Consider the following 15250-nt stretch of genomic DNA (forward strand, 5'->3'; position numbering starts at 1 on the left):
GATCAACCTGCAAAGTCTGTGAGAGAGTACCTCCAATGGATATGATCTGATTCCTTCAAGTTGAGTGGGATTTGAGGGTTTCAAGCACCTCACCATCAAGTCCATACCTGGCAAGCTTCTCAAGAAGGATTCCATGAATCACGCTCGAATCAGCAAGTACCAGGTACACTAGACCCCTTTTTTCAAAGGCGATCAATCATTTCTGAGACAGCTTTAAACGTGGATCTTTTGCTTCTAAAGCCATGCTGTGCAACAGAGGAAAGGTGATTTCTCTCGTAGTTGAACACAAGCTGATCCTTTATTAGTGTCTTGAACACCTTACCCAACATAGGAATGGTTAATATAGTTGTTCATAGACTCGGGATCACCCTTTTTGCAGACAGGAACCGTGCGGGATATCCTCAGGACATCCCACGATAGCTATTGAACGCTTAGTTGACGCTACTAGTTTGTCCTTGTTTGTAGACTGCTTAATACCTTAAAATTTTGTTTGCTATTATTTTTCAGTTTAATAACTCTATTCGAAGAACATGCCGAACTGTTTGGACAATTGGCTTGTTTGAAAGAGAACTGGGAGCTTGGGTGCTTCATGGATTATGATGTCAATTACTTGAAAGATTGTTTGAAAATCTTCAATCTATGTGTTCAAGATCCAACAATTTCTCATTTATTGGAAATGGATTTCTCGCATGTCGTTAACGATGATGGTAAGTACGTAATGCAAGGATACTAACTTATCAGGGAAATAATAATTGCCAATTGTTATTCATTCTTTATATAAATTCAATTTCCAAAAAGTCCATATTATGCCAGTTTATTGAATGTAGCCAAATCATCTATAGACTATAATGAGGTCCACGTTATAATGGCAGTGGAGAAAGATAGGACAACAGCGTTGCCGATTATCTGCCTTGCCACTGCCTTCTGTAGAAGATAGCTGATACCGATATATCTGATGTAGTATTAACTTTTCATTCTTGTTTAAAATAATCAATTATATTTTATTCGTCAAGAGAAAATTTTTTTCAATGATTAATTAATGAATTTTCATAATATTGAGATACAATATTTTGTTTATTAATTATATTTCTACATTGTTGAAATACGATCTGGCAACGTAGCGGAGCTAGAAAAGGATAGCGCTATCTGCTTTGTTAAATGACAGATAAGGATAGCACACCACTAATTATTTCTAATGAACAAAAGTCTAATAAACAAATAATAAATTCTCTTTAGTTAGATAAAAAATAATTTCATAGTAGGTAACTTACCCTTAAAAAACAGTTGTATATAAAATACAATAACAACTAGGTAGTTTCGTATGTTCAATCAAGTTTCGAGTATTTTAAAAATATTAGTAGTATTTTTAATAGTATTAATATAGTAGTATTTTTAAAATCGTATTTTTAATAAACTATTATTTCTAATAAAGAACATTATTCTCTTTAGTTATAGACAATGTCTACAAGCTGTGCAGTTACTTTGGAGCATTTCCTTGTAAAAGCTATAATAATATAGTCATCACTGAAGACTTTCTTCTTCCTGTTCTCCTGTTCATGAAACTTATGTCCAAGGCTGGGTATGTATATATATTTATATATGTATCAAACGATTTGTAATATAATTTATATAATGACATTATTATAACCTTTATATAATATTATAGTTTCATGAATTATTAATATTATTGGTTATTTCAGGTTAGAAGCCTCTAGCTGATGTTGAACATGTGTGTATGTGTACATGTTCTACCGTTTGTGGCCAGCCTAAGAGTGAATAATTCCATAAAAAATTATAATTTTTTGAACCCCTCTGTATAATCTTTTCTTTTATGTTATTGAAGAACCGGTACTCATTATATTAATTAAACTCATCCATTTATTTGTGTATGTTCGCATATGTCTTTTGATTATACTGGAACTTTAAAAAGTATTCAATTTATATTCAAACACAAATTTACAACGAATAATATTCTGATATACATTCACAGGAGATCTGACAGGTTCTACGGTTAATACAGGACATTATTGAATTCTACTAGCTAATTACAATACTGCTGACAACATTCATTAGTGCAATACATTGAGCTTTTACTCATATAACTTGCATGTACTATTCAAATGCAGAAAAGAATTTCTGTCTATTTAAACCTATTATACATGTTGGAATAAATATTGTGAATATTACTTGTACGGATCGAGACCGCTAATATTAACCTATCGACTGGCAATTATTCAGTTCAACATGCTAGTTTTACAAAAAATGTTCCCGGTTGGTACAACCCAGTTTGATAAAATACTGCCTCACTGATTCCTACACAATAAGGCAACATCATGTTGAATTGAAATTTCAGATTCACAGAAGACTCGGTTTGGAAGGTCCATGTCGTGAAAGAGGGTAAGATTCTTACAATAAATCAAACAGAAAATCATTCTTAATCAAATCATTCTTAATTAAATCATTCTAATTACTTGAATCATTCAACGTTCAAGGAGAAAACAAAATCAAAAAATTACATGAGACTGCAAGCTAAGCTATGATTGCTTTAGCTCAAAATATTTATAATAACGATAGAAAAGTAGATGCTTATCATTATTTAGAATAATCAAGTGTTGAATAGAGTGATGAATTAATTTTTTATTGCTGCACAAACTTATGTGATTCAATAGTGTAATCACGACAGGCTTGATGCAGAGCAAACGAAATATACGGTATAACTACTATTTTAATGCTAATCAAATCCCGTTGTGAATTTTTTACATACGTACATTAGTCTATCCTCTGTAAAATTCAAATTAATACTTTCTAATTCTCAATAAAGCTAGTTGTTTTTCTTATAATCCAACAATGATTATAGTAATACAATATGATTGTAAAAAAATCTGAAACCATGATAGTTCAGTAGTTCGTGTTACTTCAGAGTAGCTTCCTTTGAAAAATAGATACAACTACTATTTCGATAAGACAGGCTATCTATATAAAGTCCATGATTGTGAAAATTTACAGACTTCATCAATTTCGCCAGCTATGATACACTCCCTGTGGTTTATTAAAATCTTGATTTTGTGATTATATCTGCTATCTAATGAAGTATGAAGAGTTTAGATGTATAGAGTTTTAATCGATATTCTATTATCTTTTTAATGGTGATCATTGTGTTCTATCACATTATTAATTTCTAGTGAAAATTGATTAGATTGATTGAGCTGATCGGATACTTTCCATTGACCGACTTTTGTCCAATTTTTCCAGGTGAATCCAAATTAAAAACCTCAGTAATAGAAGAAGGAGTAATGCTTGTTTTTGGCGACGGTGACGTTGATAGTGCAATAGACACTCTCATCAACAACTATTTGCATGGACCGAAACAGGTAAATACGTACTTCTTTGGCAATTTTAATACGCAATGAGTGTCTTCTATAAGGTTAGAAATTTTCCAACTTGTAAATTGATCTTTTTGTAGTTTTGATTTTTGACTGTGTTAAATCACCAAACGCCTGTCTCAGTATTGGAGACTGCACTTTTCATTTCTGAGTTAATTTCGCTTCTACCTCTACCTGAACTTATTTATATTAATATAACGTCCGGAACTTCTTGTTGGGATTCATTGTTTCATGGTAATGTCATAGCATTACGTGACAATTAGTATGGATAGGCCGTGCAATGAAATTTGATTGATTAAATTATTTTCATGCTTTCCTTTCAGAGAATGTGGATAATTAAGAAAGTACTTGTTCAAGAAACTGTATACGACTTATTCATTCAAAATCTTGTGAAACAAATAGTTAAAATCGATTCTCTACCATCAGACTATGCCAAAAATCTGGATGAACTGGAAAAAAATATTTCAGATGCAAAATCGGTTGGAATAGAGGTAAGTACTGTATTTAGTTGAATTTTTTACTTGTCTTTTCTAATTAAAATTCTACTCAATCTGACAGTCGAAAATTTTATAGTATTAAATCACATTACTTTATTATTGTGACATTTTTACACTCTACCTGGCCTCAGGTTGTAGAGCACAAATTACGCCCAGAGGGATTTTGAAGTATAGATTTAAATGGTGAAAATCGGCAGCTTTTGCGATAAGTGACCGCTAAAGGTTTGTTACAGAGCACATAAAGGCATACTGTAGTCTGCCTCATTTATTTATTATTTATTTAATTTACAATCACAAATCATAATTGAAATATAATATGATTGGGAGAAGACAACAGGCAGCATAGCCCAAAACTGTATTCTCCCAATTTTTTACAAATAAAAGTTTCAAAAAAGAATGAGGTTATAAATTCACTTTCCACCTCAATAATGGAACAATCTCCATTTGCTTTACATGTTATTTGTAAGTGATTCTAGATTATTTCAAACAATACTAAAACTTACATAACCTTCTGAAGGTAGGTCACCGATCCCTAAAGCAGTCATATCTCACTTAATAATCGTTCAATCTTGAAAAATGAGGTGCCAATCGATTTGTAATTAAATTTACTAAAAAAGTTATCATTGTAATTTTTTGTATTTTTTCTTTCATGATTTTCATAGTATCTAGTTAAATACTAATAAGCTATTCTATTTTAACTTAAATTCATAAGAATAGGCATGTTGTTTGTGAAGGTAGAACCCATTGGTTCAGTCTTCTATATTGATCTAGGATTTAATTAAAGGTTATTTTTCACATCAAACTAGGATACTCTGCTTTTGCACTTCCATTTGAACATTTATAATAATAATAATAAGCGTCTTTATTTAAAAAACAAAACAAACGAATCATCAAGCATACAACATATTGAACAAAATATTTTCAAAACAAAAAAATACTTCTTAATAAACCTAGTGAACTGTATAAAAGACTAATTTGACATAACCGGAAGGTTGTCTGTCAGGAGTCGGTATCTACTGAATCATTTTTACAATGCTTTATCCTAACTGATTAATATCCTTCGATCAACAAAACTAAAAATAAAGTTAACAATTTGATAATTATAATTATGATACTGTTATCCTAGAAATAAAAATAATATGCAATATTCTTAAAATAATGAATAGAAAATACATAGTGAATAAATAAACTTTTCCCTTCATCAAAACAAAACAGAAAAAAAACAATACTTGAATGATTTTAATTGAATGGCATACTTTCGCCACTATATAGCCAAATTACTAATTACTACTATTATGACCTACTCAATTCAATAATTGAATTCTTTGATTAGTGACTCTCTTATTTTGCTTGCTTGTTGCACGTACCGTGCCAGCTTCCACCAATCACTTCCATTGAGCCAATCAATGACCTCTGAGTCACTCAATTCAACTTTCCCCAAAAAGGCTCTTCGAACTCCACTTAGGATTGGACATACTCCAATGAAATGTTTAATATTTTCCCTCTGCCCCATATTGCACATTGAACAAATCCACTGCTCTTCCTCTCTTCCATGTCCATAGTTCAAATTTAATAATGCACCTCTAGCTTTTAGAATAGAACTCATCATTTTCCTGTTCAATCCAGATTTCAAATAGCTCTTTCCTCTACTCATGTCTAAAATATGATAAACGCTGTGAAATCGTGAATTAGTTGCGCTTTGCAAACAACTCAGTCTATTTTTCTCTTTCATTCTCTCATGCATACGCTCAAATTCACTCTTCCATTCACTTCCATTCACCAAACATTCTGCTAAGTTACATTCATACTCTATATCCAAACGCATCCACTCCTTAAACCAAGATATCTTATATCTAATTATTTTCTCAGCCAATTTTCTTGTTAATCTGTGCCTGCCGAGACTCATGGTTTTAGCAATATACTCGATGTGCATTTTTAAAACATATAAATACATTGATTCTAAATCCAGTTCCAGCTGTAATATATAATTGGGTGTGGCTCTAGGTAATGCCAACAATTTTTTTACAAAAAATCTAGGTAAAGACTCTAATACGTCACAGTACTTGAACCCCCAGACATGTGCTGCATACACTGCCACAGACTTCATAACAGCATGATATACTTTCCACTTTGCTTCAATTCCTACATCATTCTTCGCAATAAAATTTCTCCACATTCCATTTATCGCAAATTTAGCTACCGATACACGTTCTTTTACATGCTGTGTGAATGAAAGCTGAGGGGTAAGCACTACTCCTAAATATTTGTACTTGTTTACCACCTCAATAGAGTTACCACATAGGGTCCATTTTTCATGTGCAGCCAATCGTCCTCCTTTCTTGAATACCATAATCTTTGATTTATCTGTATCAATCTCCAATCCCCATCTGTCACAGTATTCATTTACATTTTAATCATTCTCTGTAAGGCCTTTGGAGTAGAGGCAAACAAAACCAAGTCGTCGGCATAGAGTAATAACTTAACATTCAGCTCATCAATCCATACACCCTCCACCATGTTATCATGCAAATCATTAATAAACAAGGAGAACAAAATTGGAGATAACAAGCAGCCCTGTTTTAAACCGCTGACTGTTTGAAAAAAATCTGTCATCTCTTTGTTGCACCATATACTAGCTCTTGTATCTCTATATAGCTCACTGATAACTCTAACGAATTTATTTGATAGACCTATATCATACAATTTAAGAACAAGTGCAGCCCTATCAACTCGATCAAACGCGGATTTCAGGTCCACAATGAAACAATATAATTTCTTCCCTCTTCCTCTTAATTTCAAACTTATAATATTATGTAAATTTAAAACATTGTCAATCGTGGAATAGCCCTTTCTAAACCCCGCTTGGTGTTCACAGAGTGCATTGTTTATATGTACCCACTTTTCAAGCCTAGCCAGCAAAACACCTGCAAACCACTTTGCTAGCGCATTCACAAATGATATGCCTCTATAATTTTTTGCATTGGCCGTATCTCCTTTTTTGTGAATAGGGAATATGACCGCATCCCTAAAACTGGTTGGTACGTCTGCATTTTCTAATACATGATTGAAGAGTCCCAAAATCGTTTCAAAAAGCTCTTCTGACGCGTTTTTGAAAAACTCTATAGGTACCCCATCCGTGCCCGGTGCTTTTCCCTCCTTAGCCTTTTTCAATGCAGCTTTCAACTCTGACATCTCTATCACACTGTCTAGTATGTCATCTCTTTTGAAAGGAATTACATAGTCTGCTGATGCTGCTACTCTACTTGAGGTGAAAATTTCCTTAAAATGCTGAGTCCACTCATCTGACCGTATAGAATTGTTTATTATTTTCTTATTAAATTTGAAAACCTCTGCCGCTTCCCAAAAACCCTTGGAGTCTCGTACATTCGCTAATCTATCACTCATACTCTGATAATAACGTTTTTTCTTTTGGCAACATATATTTTTATAATAGTTTTTAGCCTCGAGATAAGCCTCCTTTGCATAAGTGGTGTTACTATTCCTAAATAAATTCAAATTCTTAAAACTACGCAATCGCGCTCTCTCACATTCCCAATCATACCATGCTTGCTTAAATTTTGCACACACTCTTCCTCTCTGAATAATTATCCATACATTCCTTAACTACACTAATCACCTGAGTTGCTTGCTCACACAAAAATCTTCTATAACATCGCAGCAGACATCGTTCTTTCCATATTTTATACCCTTAAAGATTAAATTGTTCCTTCTAGAACGATCTTCCAAATCAGTAACTTTTTTAATAAGCCTATTATTAACTGACTTTAGAATTGACAGCTCTTTTTCAATTTGTTTATTCTCGACGGATAATTCGCTGAAACATTTCTTCAGTTCTGCAATGTCGGATTTCGACGCCAGGGAGCCAAGCTTCTGATCTAGTAGTTTACTAAGAATATTTTCAATATTTTCTGAATTACCTGTCATGACTGATGAAAGTTCCAAGTCGCAATTGTTTGACACTGTAACTGAAGTTGGCTTTTTATTCTGTTGGTTGCTGTCCGGCGAACTAAGAGATCTTTTCTCTCTTCTACCACTCGCACTTGAAAAATAATTATCTACAGTATTTTGCATTCGGTAAAAATTAACACAATATTCTTAATTGTACGAATAGAATTGCACAAAGTAAGGTTAGAAATTTCAACTTGATTCACGTTGCGAAAACAGTTAGCTTAAAGCGATAAGAGCTCTCTTATGACAACAAGCGTCCGTTCTCCGTTCTCTATCACGGCTGATAGCCGACTCCCTTTCACTCAACATTTCAGCACTTGACTAATTCGTGTGGTTTTCTGTTTTATTTTTATTTTTTGGAAAATAAACGGTTTTTTGGTTGGTTATTCAAGAAATAACATTTTAAACGGTCGCCATATTGTTTTATGTATTCGAAGAATTTTAATATTTTTTGAAGCTCTGTCTTGTTGACATAAATTATTGTACAAAGTTTCACTTCCGTGTGTTCAGCCATTATTTAGAAAATAAATTGTAAGTTGAAAAAATAGCGGCTGTGTAAGTAATTAAGGACTTTCAGACAGTTTGAAAATTATATTTAGATCTGCTTCGTACACAGGAACAGTTCCCTAGAATATTGGTAGGAAACACTCTGTATAATGCAATCACCAATGCACATAGTGCTGACTATAAATGGTTCTCTTAAACGCTGATCTTGGGAGTGATATTTGATGAATTTTGGAAACTTTTTATCATTGTAATATTGAGTTCGATCATCTAAATTTTTCTCAAGATTATTTCTAATTTTATCATCTCTCAATTTCTAGGTTCTTGAGACGACATTTTCAAAGACTGGTTTGAAGGGCCCAATAATATTTAAAGGCGAACCTCCAAGCTGTGCATCATTGAATCAGAATAATCTTCTACTACCATTCATCGCCACGCAACCATTTCGAACTACTGAGGAGTGCATTACTCTTGCAAATAACAACATTTGGTGCACCAATGCTTCTCTCTGGACTGAATCTGAGGCGTTGGCTATGAAAGTCCATAAACTATTGCGGGTCAGTGGCAATATTACATTACATTAAATCTGTAGGAAATATTCCATTTTTAAAGTTACCATCCCACTCATGATTTCAACGTGTGTTTAAAATGTTATTAATCAAAGTAACAAACTCGCCAAAATAAACATTTAGTCATTGGAATGGGCTCAAATAATTATGTTGTGCGAAAAAGATAGTAGTAAAACGAAAATAAACAGAAGTTTATGAAGTGAGTTAGGAGAGTCTTATTTTGAAATATAAGATATCCTACATTTTGGGGGCTCGTCCTGGATTGAATTGAACGGGAAGTGTTTTGTCAAAAAGTGAAGTGAAGATATTTCCCTCAATATGTCCAAGAATCTACCAAGAAATGTGTCAAAAAATTTACCAAGAATCTGTTGGAGAGGCTTACAAGAGATACAGACGATTGGAGTCAATTTTCTTGTAACCTCGTTTGACTGATTTAATCATTTTATGAATTTTAAAACAAGATTTTATGAATTCGAATTCCTTTGATCAATGAAGAATGATTTTAATCAAATAGATAAACTGGGAATTTATGACTCGGTGCAATGGGATAAATTGAGAATTATCTGAATGATTGTGGAATGGTTTTAAAAACTGAAAGTTATTCAATGATATTGCCAAGATAAGAAGGGTATATTTTTATCTCTCGACCTAGAGTATCAGATATGAATAGTTGGGAGCAGCAGGCCGTCGGAAGCAACATTGTTTGGTGCCTCAAGGAAGTCACAAATAGGGTGTGTGCACAGGCCTAGTGTGTGCAGGTTACAACATGCACTAGGGTATGCATAATATAACGCTCCTTGGGGGGGTTCTAATAATACTTGAGCAATGCCCCAGATAACGACGTCACACATATGAAAAATCTTATACTGAGTCCTCTGTGTTATAACTTTAAATTTGTAAGTGTGTGAATGAAAACTATAAAACACCAGATTGAGTGAGTCAGTAGAAGATTAAATTCAATCGTCCAAATCGCAGGAGGCATAAACTCTTGCACACCCTTGATTCGTCCCGTGACTGATTGTATGAGAATAATGTTCTTTTGCAAGTGTAGGTTGTAGTGTAGCGATTGCTAGACACTAGATTCGGTGACCTTAAACTATTACCTGTGTTGAAAACAGTATATAAAATCAAACAAGTCGAGCAAAAACCTCAATGCATATCATTTGCGGGACTGTGCTTCCATAAATAAATTCCAAAGGGCTAGGATAGGTTTGATAGACCAAATACCGTTCAGAAAATATTTTGAGAGCAGAATCTTTTCGAACTTTATGCTCTACTGTGTGAAATTATTACCGCAGCTGCCTCTGCTCTGTAGTAGGAGATCTGCTCCTAAGTTGAGGTTAGGCACAGATAAAAGCTGATATATTAGCAGGTAAGGACAGAGAATATATGATCTCGATCTGACCCCACTCAATATTTCCACTTAGATCTGTTCCTTTATCCAGATTTGGATCAATTATTTCAACAATCGTCTTGGATCGGCTCCTAACAAGCAAGGACAGGGACAGGTGCCAGGGCAAGCAAGTGCCAGGGACAAAATTTGAAGGGCTAAAGAAATAATCGAACTCAGGAAGCAGAATTTAAATTGGAAATATAATAAACAATAATAATAATTAACAAACAGTGCAGTTTCAGAATTTGATTCTGAAAACAAGTTTTGAATAATTTAATGTTGACAGACTTAATTGAGTTTGTGCTATGATGCTTTGCTATCATGCACGTTTTTTACAAAGTTTTAAAAAAACTTACAAAGAAATAAAAATTCTAAAATGATTCAACCAAGATACAACAATATTAGAGACTTAATCAAGGTCGTGGTTCAGGCAGATGAGGACAGTTAATTGACCACAAAAACTTTACAGTTCTGATTCAGAATGATTCTTATAACTAAGCACTTGTCGACGTGGCCAAATTATTTAACGAAGTAAAATTGAAATAATTTCTGCACTTTTTCGAAGCGAAGGGTGGGGCCCCATAAAAAAAGAGAACTCACGTGATCCTTCCTGGTGTAGTGGTTTCTTTAAATTAATTTATATAATCGGTGGCTCGTCCAAACTTCGGTCTTCAGCACGTGGGGATTTTTGAAATTAATTATTTCCTTCACCAATTAAATAATGAAAAATAGAATTCAAATTTACAGAAGTAATCAACTGACAGAATAATTTAAAATGTAACAAATAATATTGCCTCGAGTATTGGCTTATAATTAAAATACATAAAATTGAACGAACAAGAATCTCACTAGAAAATGATAATTTTTTTTTAAATAAAGGTCTTTACGGTGAAGGCATCAAAAGGGAAGTGTCTTGCTTTTCTAAGCTTTTGGCAGAACAGTTCCATCTTACTTAATTTGCATAGAAATTCTGCTATTGGTAAAATTAGTATGACGTATTAGTATACGTAATAGTTCTTGTTTTACAATAAATAAACTCAAACTATCTGCCCTTATGAGTAAATAAATTTTCTCCATATTTTCCCCTTATACAACGTACAACGTGTTACCACATATTATGATAAGACCATTCTAATCGCTGATAACAAATTAGAATACCAAGTTTGAATGTCATCCCTTTTTGGTGTTATTTTTCTAACCTATGATTGGCTTGAACTGATCACAGAGATTCTTACATCAATCCATTCGGTTGATTTTATAATAATTATATAATATTAACATTTCATACAAAAGATTCTTATTACAATCATAAATAACAAAAAATGAATAATTGTTATGACTGTTCTTATCAATGATAATGCTTGTATCATGATCTTGTTCGCTTTTATAATATTTAACATGTTGTACATTTCCATTAATAAATAATTTTAACAATAATAAATATTTTTTATTTTGAAACTCTTATCCTTTTCACAATAATTATTAGTTTTATACGTATATATCTTTGTCTTGTCTCAGTCGTAAAGTCAGTACTACACAGAATCATTTTAACTAATTTTTTGACTGCATTCAAAACAGCTGTTCAATAATGTAAACAAAGTTATAACCTCTAAATTTGATGATTGACTACAAACAATTTGCAATAAATTACAATGTTCAATAAATAATTCTTTCAAAATATGCCATATAGAACGGTGCTCTTATCTCAGTCTCAGCTGTTGATAAGTAAGCTTTATTGCTTATCAGGTAACAGTTCATTTGATATTCTTTCTAACCTTTGACAATAATAATAATATCTTCTATTTCTCCAATTTATTCCATTTCATGGTTTCAACAAATTCAGAATGTCAAAATAAGTGAGAAAGAAAATCAGTAACAAGTGAAGGTGTGACTAGCTCGAATGGGACTCCTCAGTCCTCAGCACGTAGCTGAGAGGAAGCACAGTTGTCCAGAACTGCAGAAGCATGGATATCTGTCAGGGAGGTTTGAGAAACGTTGGTGGGGACGCGATGGAGCCCACAAGGTTTAGGATCGAATGCTGCTATACATAATTGTTTGGGTTTTATTGGAAATCCGAAGAATCCAAATTGTTTGTTTTATTTAGTGAAGGTGAATGGGTGAATGTGTGGCTTGAGGGCAAGCAAAACTCATAAGAATGGCCGAATAGTAGGAAATATTTCATTTTGAAAGTTACCATCACACACATGTTTGCAACATGTGTTTAAAATTTTATTAATTAAAGAAACAAACTCACCATAATAAACATTTAAGCTGCGTTTACACCAAAGTTATTAACAAAATGTTAATAACTTAACCCTTATGAATCTATAAGGGTTAAGTTATTAACATTTTGTTAATAACTTTGGTGTAAACGCAGCTTAAGGGTGAGTTTCACCAAATTTACATTAACGCTTTCCGTAGTAATCTCCAGACACCAACTGATGACTTTAACGAAAGATTAAGAAATTTTATTTCACCAACAAAAACTAATGCTACATTACTAAACGACAGATTAGAGTGGATCAGGGTAGCAGTAAGCAATACCTACTATTACTTCAGGCCCCACAACTGAAGCTTTAATAAACTATGACGTCATCACATGTAGATCAATGATCTACTGGCGGTAAGCAAGCGAAATAAGAGCGCTGATGCTTGTTATCACATCTGATAATATGTTAATCAACAAAATTGGAATTACAAATCCAATTTTCACGGTCTCACAATGAATATCGCCATTTCAATGAATATGGTTTGTCCAAAGACCTTAAAGATGCATAGACTCACATGCAGCGCTAGTGTCGTACTTGGAATTGAAATCCGCCATTGAGGGGGCAACCCATAAGATTATTACATACCAATGCCACCAATGCCTTTGTGATCTGTAGTCTTACAAATATATAATGTATAATATCTCGTGCTAAAATACCCCAATGACGGCCTTCAATTTCAAGTAAGAGCTATCATTGGGAAGGCATAGGCATTGTGGGTCTATATCTCTTTAAGGTCTTTGGGTTTGTCTATCAGAATATGACAGACTATGTCTATCAAGCTGAAAGTATGGATAAATTATGGCATTTGTGGAATAAAGTGTTTTTATTTGAATAAAATTTCTATTTAATAAAATACAAATGTCTCTAATCTGGAATTTAGATAGTATTTTACCCAATAAAAAATCGATACAGTAACAATAGTTAGAGAGCATACATTGATAAGCTAGTAGAAACTACTATAATTCTACGAAGAATCAATCTACATGTTATGACGTCATTAATTAGTTGTGGGGCCTGAAGTAATAGTAGGTATTGCAGTGAGCCGCCATGACACTTGTTTCACGTTGTAAACATGTGAAACCTAACCTAGGAAATCCAACTAGATTCCAAAACCACAAGACTTGTTCTGTTTACCAAATTGAATGGAGATCAGCCTACAAATAGTAGTAATTGATGTTATTTATAGTGCAGTTTTTTTTATTTGTATGATTTAGGGAATTAAAATTTGGCTATAGTGTTTCTAATAATTTTTCTTGACAAAGGAATTTGGAGGAAATGTTTTAAACAAATTTTTTGACTTTACAGCTTTGTTGAGACTAGCTAGGAGGAGAACATATCAAAAGTCCCCATTCCTAACCCATGTGCTAAGGGGATGAGGGTGGTTTAAAAGTTGCATTTTTCAGCGTTTTGCTTCCACGCTCATATCTTGAGAACAATGCGTTCAACCAACTCAAATAACTATCCAAAAATAAAGCTTTTTTTAAATTCTCTACAGTTTTTGTTCAATGAAATTTCGTGATATTCCCAACAGTATAAATTGATGCTTATCGTGGATTTGTAGAACATTGAATTCTCTTTGAAATGATTATTATGATTTCACTATTCAAAATTTTCCTTTCATTGTTATAGCAGCTTCAATGTAATGTTTTCATTGCTGCAACAACCCTTGCATTGCTCAAAGACCCTTGCGGAGCACGGGTTACATCTGTTTATTATAATTATAATTATAATTATAAATTTGAAAAAGTAAAACTTTCACACAATCAATCATTGCTGATATTTTTTGGGGTGGAGTGTCATTTTGTAGACTTTGGAACTGAATACTCCATTACTCGACTGATGCAATTGTCACTACTTAACCATATTAAGATGAATGGTATTATTTGTGATATTTCAGATGAACACTATTTGGCTGAATGCACATGGTTTAATGGACCCTCTGGTACCGATTTATTGTCCAACTAAAATGACAGACTATGTCTATCAAGCTGAAAGTATGGATAAATTATGGCATTTGTGGAATAAAGTGTTTTTATTTGAATAAAATTTCTATTTAATAAAATACAAATGTCTCTAATCTGGAATTTAGATAGTATTTTACCCAATAAAAAATCGATACAGTAACAATAGTTAGAGAGCATACATTGATAAGCTAGTAGAAACTACTATAATTCTACGAAGAATCAATCTACATGTTATGACGTCATTAATTAGTTGTGGGGCCTGAAGTAATAGTAGGTATTGCAGTGAGCCGCCATGACACTTGTTTCACGTTGTAAACATGTGAAACCTAACCTAGGAAATCCAACTAGATTCCAAAACCACAAGACTTGTTCTGTTTACCAAATCGAATGGAGATCACCATAAAATGATAGTAATTGATTATATTTATAGTGCAGTTTTTTTATTTGTATGATTTAGGGAATTAAAATTTGGCTATAGTGTTTCTAATAATTTTTCTTGACAAAGGAATTTGGAGGAAATGTTTTAAACAAATTTTTTGACTTTACAGCTTTGTTGAGACTAGTTAGGAGGAGAACATATCAAAAGTCCCCATTCCTAACCCATGTGCTAAGGGGATGAGGGTGGTTTACAAGTTGCATTTTTCAGCGTTTTGCTTCCACGCTCATATCTTGAGAACAATGCGTTCAACCAACTCAAATAA

The 15250-nt window shown here is 33.1% G+C and overlaps 1 protein-coding gene across 1 annotated transcript in view; it reads left to right on the plus strand.

Moving 5' to 3' along the window:
* LOC111050983 overlaps positions 1-15250 on the plus strand; it is a 29249-nt gene that overhangs the window by 7975 nt on the left and 6024 nt on the right. Inside the window, exons 3-8 of the mRNA XM_039421723.1 lie at positions 508-707; positions 1450-1579; positions 2354-2397; positions 3253-3371; positions 3707-3874; positions 8674-8910. Coding sequence (XP_039277657.1) covers positions 508-707; positions 1450-1579; positions 2354-2397; positions 3253-3371; positions 3707-3874; positions 8674-8910 — 898 coding nt within the window. The remainder of the gene's footprint in view (positions 1-507; positions 708-1449; positions 1580-2353; positions 2398-3252; positions 3372-3706; positions 3875-8673; positions 8911-15250) is intronic.

Source organism: Nilaparvata lugens, chromosome 1 (assembly GCF_014356525.2).
Source record: "Nilaparvata lugens isolate BPH chromosome 1, ASM1435652v1, whole genome shotgun sequence".
NCBI lineage: Eukaryota > Metazoa > Arthropoda > Insecta > Hemiptera > Delphacidae > Nilaparvata > Nilaparvata lugens.